Here is a 5,294-nt window from a genome sequence, read left to right as displayed (position 1 = left end):
TAGTCTGCAAAGACTACGTGCGTACCTGTGGTCTGCAAAGACTACGTGTGTGCCTGCAATCTGGAAAGACTACATGCATGCCTGCAGTCTGCATAAAATACGTGTGTGCCCACAGTCTGCAGAGACGATGTAGGTGTCCTCAGTCAGCAAAGATTACGTGCGTGAATGCAGTCTGCAAAGACTACGTGCGCGCCTGCAGTCTGCAAAGACTATGTGGGTGCCCCCAGTCTGCAAAGACTACGTGCGTGCAATCAGTCTGCAAATACTATGTGCGCGCCTGCAATCTGCAAAGAGTATGTGCGTGACTGCAGTCTGCAAAGACCACGTGCATGCCTGCAGTCTGCAAAGACCACGTTCGTGCCAACAGTCTGCAAAGACTAAGTGCGGGCCTGCAGCCTACAAAGACTATGTGCGTGCCTGCAGTCTGCAAAGACTACGTGCGTACCTGCAATCTGGAAAGACTAAATGCATGCCTGCAGTCTGCAAAGACTAAGTGCGTGCCTGCAGTCTGCAAAGTCTACGTGCATGCCTGCAGTCTGCAAAGACTACATGCATGCCTGCTCTGCAAAGACTACGTGTGCCTGCAGTCTGCAAAGACTACGTGTGCCTGCAGTCTGCAAAGACTACGTGTGTGCCTGCAGTCTGCAAAGGCTACATGTGCCTGCAGTCTGCAAAGACTACGTATGTACCTGCGGTGTGCAAAGACTACGTGCGTGCCTGCAATCTGGAAAGACTACATGCATGCCTGCAGTCTGAAAATACTACGTGTTTTGCCTGCAGTCTGCAAAGACTATGTGGGTGCCCTTAGTCTGCTAAGACTACGTGCTTGCATGCAGTCTGCAAAGACTACGTGCGCGCCTGCACTCTGCAAAGATTACGTGCGCGCCTGCAGTCTGCAAAGACTATGTGGGTGCCCTCAGTCTGCAAAGGCTACGTGCGTGCATGCAGTCTGCAAAGACTACGTGCGCGCCTGCAGTCTGCAAAGAGTATGTGCGTGCCTGCAGTCTGCAAAGAGTATGTGTGTGCCTGCAGTCTGCAGACTAAGTCCGTGCCTGCAGTCTGCAAAGACTACTTGCGCGCCGGCAGTCTGCAAAGACTACGTGTGTGCCTGCAGTCTGCAAAGACTGTGTGCCTGCAGTCTGCAAAGACTACGTGTGCCTGCAGTCTTTTAAGACTAAGTGAGTCCCTGCAGCCTGCAAAGAGTACGTGCGTGCCTGCAAAGACTACGTGCGTACCTGCGGTCTGCAAAGACTACGTGCGTGCCTGCAATCTGGAAAGACTACATGCATGCCTGCAGTCTGCATAAAATACGTGTGTGCCCGCAATCTGCAAAGACTATGTGGGTGTCCTCAGTCAGCAAAGATTACGTGCGTGAATGCAGTCTGCAAAGACTATGTGCGCCTGCAGTCTGCAAAGACTATGTGGGTGCCCCCAGTGTGCAAAGACTACGTGCGTGCATGCAGTCTGCAAATACTACGTGCGCGCCTGCAATCTGCAAAGAGCATGTGCGTGCCTGCAGTCTGCAAAGACCACGTGCATGCCTGCAGTCTGCAAAGACAACGTTCGTGCCTAAGTGCAGGCGTGCAGCCTACAAAAACTATGTGCGTCCCTGCAGTCTGCAAAGACTACGTGCGTACCTGCAATCTGGAAAGACTACGTGTGTGCCTACAGTCTGCAAAGACTGTGTGTGCCTGCAGCCTGCAAAGACTACGTGCGTGCCTGCAGTCTGCAAAAACTACGTGCATACCTGCGGTCTGCAAAGACTACGTGCGTGCCTGCAATCTGGAAAGACTATATGCATGCCTGCAGTCTGCAAAAAATACGTGTGTTCCTGCCGTCTGCAAAAACTATGTGGGTGCCCTCAGTCTGCAAGACTATGTGTGCACCTGCGGTCAGCAAAGACTACGTGCGCGCCTGCGGTCCACGAAGACTACGTGCGTGCCTGCAATCTGGAAAGACTACATGCATGCCTGCAGTCTGCAAAGACTACGTGCGTGCCTGCAATCTGCAAAAGACTACGTGCATGCCTGCAGTCTGCAAAGACCAAGTGCGTGCCTGCAATCTGGAAAGACTATGTGTGTGCCTACAGTCTGCAAAGTCTATGTGTGCCTGCAGCCTGCAAAGACTCTGTGCGCACCTGCGGTCAGCAAAGACTACTTGCGCGCCTGCGGTCCACGAAGACTACGTGCGTGCCTGCAATCTGGAAAGACTACATGCATGCCTGCAGTCTGCAAAGACTACGTGCGTGCCTGCAATCTGCAAAGACTACGTGCATGCCTGCAGTCTGCAAAGACCAAGAGCGTGCCTGCAATCTGGAAAGACTCTGTGTGTGCCTACAGTCTGCGAAGACTATGTGTGCCTGCAGCCTGCAAAGACTATGTGCATGCCTGCAGTCTGCAAAGACTACGTGCCTGCAGTCTGCAAAGACTACGTGTGTGCCTGCAGTCTGCAAAGACTATGTGTGCCTGCAGTCTGCAAAGACTACGTGTGCCTGCAGTCTTTTAAGACTAAGTGAGTGCCTGCAGCCTGCAAAGAGTACGTGCGTGCCTGCAGTCTGCAAAGACTACGTGCGTACCTGCGGTCTGCAAAGACTACGTGCATGCCTGCAATCTGGAAAGACTACATGCATGCCTGCAGTCTGCATGAAATACGTGTGTGCCCGCAGTCTGCAAAGGCTATGTGGGTGTCCTCAGTCAGCAAAGATTATATGCGTGAATGCAGTCTGCAAAGACTACGTGCGCGCCTGCAGTCTGCAAGCTACGTGCGTGCATGCAGTCTGCAAATACTACGTGCGCGCCTGCAATCTGCAAAGAGTATGTGCGTGCCTGCAGTCTGCAAAGACCACGTGCATGCCTGCAGTCTGCAAAGACCACGTTCGTGCCTACAGTCTGCAAAAACTAAGTGCGGGCCTGCAGCCTACAAAGACTATGTGCGTGCCTGCAGTCTGCAAAGACTACGTGCGTACCTGCAATCTGGAAAGACTAAATGCATGCCTGGAGTCTGCAAAGACTACGTGCGTGCCTGCAATCTGCAAAGACTACGTGCATGCTTGCAGTCTGCAAAGACTAAGTGCGTGCCTGCAGTCTGCAAAGTCTACGTGCATGCCTGCAGTCTGCAAAGACTACATGCATGCCTGCAGTCTGCAAAGACTACGTGTGCCTGCAGTCTGCAAAGACTACGTGTGCCTGCAGTCTGCAAAGACTACGTGTGTGCCTGCAGTCTGCAAAGGCTACGTGTGCCTGCAGTTTTTAAAGACTAAGTGAGTGCCTGCAGCCTGCAAAGACTATGTGCGTGCCTGCAGTCTGCAAAGACTACGTATGTACCTGCGGTGTGCAAAGACTACGTGCGTGCCTGCAATCTGGAAAGACTACATGCATGCCTGCAGTCTGCAAATAATACGTGTTTTGCCTGCAGTCTGCAAAGACTATGTGGGTGCCCTTAGTCTGCAAAGACTACGTACTTGCAGGCAGTCTGCAAAGACTACGTGCGCGCCTTTACTCTGCAAAGATTACGTGCGCGCCAGCAGTCTGCAAAGACTATGTGGGTGCCCTCAGACTGCAAAGGCTACGTGCGTGCATGCAGTTTGCGAAGACTACGTGCGCGTCTGCAGTCTGCAAAGAGTATGTGCATGCCTGCAGTCTGCAAAGAGTATGTGTGTGCCTGCAGTCTGCAGACTAAGTCCGTGCCTGCAGTCTGCAAAGACTACTTGCGCGCCGGCAGTCTGCAAAGACTACGTGTGTCCCTGCAGTCTGAAAAAACTATGTGTGCCTGCAGTCTGCAAAGACTACGTGTGCCTGCAGTCTTTTAAGACTAAGTGAGTGCCTGCAGCCTGCAAAGAGTACGTGCGTGCCTGCAGTCTGCAAAGACTACGTGCGCACCCGCGGTCTGCAAAAACTACATGCGTGCCTGCAATCTGGAAAGACTACATGCATGCCTGCAGTTTGCATAAAATACGTGTGTGACCGCAGTCTGCAAAGACTATGTGGGTGTCCTCAGTCAGCAAAGATTACGTGCGTGAATGCAGTCTGCAAAGACTACGTGCGAGCGTGCAGTCTGCGAAGACTATGTGGGTGCCCCCAGTCTGCAAAGACTACGTGCGTGCATGCAGTCTGCAAATACTACGTGCGCGCCTGCAATCTGCAAAGAGTATGTGCGTGCCTGCAGTCTGCAAAGACCACGTTCATGCCTGCAGTCTGCAAAGACCACGTTCGTGCCTACAGTCTGCAAAGACTATGTGGGTGCCCTCAGTCTGCAAAGGCTACGTGCGTGCATGCAGTCTACAAAGACTACGTGCGCGCCTGCAGTCTGCAAAGAGTATGTGCGTGCCTGCAGTCTGCAAAGAGTATGTGTGTGCCTGCAGTCTGCAAAGAGTATGTGTGTGCCTGCAGTCTGCAGACTAAGTCCGTGCCTGCAGTCTGCAAAGACTACTTGCGCGCTGGCAGTCTGCAAAGTCTACGTGTGAGCATGCAGTCTGCAAAGACTACGTGCGTGCCTGCAGCCTGCAAACACTACATGCGTGCTTGCAGTCTGCAAAGACTACGTGCGCGCCTGCGGTCAGCAAAGACTACGCGTGTGCCTGCTGTCCACAAAGACTAAGTGCGTGCCTGCAATCTGGAAAGACTACATGCAAGCCTGCAGTCTGCAAAGACTATGTGTGTGCCTGGAATCTGCAAAGACTATGTGCATGCCTGCAGTCTGCAAAGACTAAGTGCGTGCCTGCAATCTGGAAAGACTATGTGTGTGCCTGCAGTCTGCAAAGACTATGTGTGCCTGCCGCCTGCAAAGACTATGTGCATGGGTGCAGTCTGCAAAGAGTACGTGTGCCTGCAGTCTGCAATGACTACGTGTGTGCCTGCAGTCTGCAAAGACTACGTGTGTGCCTGCAGTCTCCAAAGACTACGTGTGTGCCTGCAGTCTGCAAAGATTACGTGTGCCTGCAGTCTTTAAAGACTAAGTGAGTGCCTGCAGCCTGCAAAGAGTATGTGCGTGCCTGCAGTCTGCCAAGACTACGTGCGTACCTGCAGTCTGCAAAGACTATATGCTTGCCTGCAATCTGGAAAGACTACATGCATGCCTTTAGTCTGCAAAAAATACGTGTGTGCCTGCAGTCTGCAAAGACTATGTGTGTGCGCTCAGTCTGCAAAGATTACGTGCGTGCATGCAGTCTGGAAAGACTACGTGCGCGCCTGCTGTCTGCAAAGACTATGTGGGTGCCCCCAGTCTGCAAAGACTACGTGCGTGCATGCAGTCTGCAAAGACTACGTGCGCGCCTGCAATCTGCAAAGAGTATGTGC

General features: G+C 52.8%; 3 protein-coding genes across 3 annotated transcripts; all 3 read left to right on the top strand.

Moving 5' to 3' along the window:
• Positions 1–329: 329 nt before the first annotated feature.
• LOC137625436 (keratin-associated protein 10-2-like) lies at positions 330–1,172 on the top strand. The gene has a single exon (XM_068356345.1). The coding sequence runs from the start codon at positions 330–332 to the stop codon at positions 1,170–1,172; it is 843 nt and encodes a 280-aa protein (XP_068212446.1).
• Positions 1,173–1,337: 165 nt separating this feature from the next.
• On the top strand, positions 1,338–3,263 carry LOC137625435 (uncharacterized). Its single transcript, XM_068356344.1, has one exon. The coding sequence runs from the start codon at positions 1,338–1,340 to the stop codon at positions 3,261–3,263; it is 1,926 nt and encodes a 641-aa protein (XP_068212445.1).
• A 108-nt stretch (positions 3,264–3,371) lies between these two features.
• Positions 3,372–4,596, top strand: LOC137625434 (zinc finger protein 77-like). The gene is made up of 2 exons (XM_068356343.1): positions 3,372–3,620; positions 3,775–4,596. The coding sequence occupies exons 1-2, from the start codon at positions 3,372–3,374 to the stop codon at positions 4,594–4,596; spliced, it is 1,071 nt and encodes a 356-aa protein (XP_068212444.1).
• Positions 4,597–5,294: the final 698 nt, after the last annotated feature.

This window comes from Palaemon carinicauda, chromosome 32, assembly GCF_036898095.1.
Source record: "Palaemon carinicauda isolate YSFRI2023 chromosome 32, ASM3689809v2, whole genome shotgun sequence".
Taxonomy (NCBI): Eukaryota; Metazoa; Arthropoda; class Malacostraca; order Decapoda; family Palaemonidae; genus Palaemon; species Palaemon carinicauda.
Note: the sequence above shows the minus strand (reverse complement) of the source record. Positions and strands in the feature narration are given on the sequence as shown.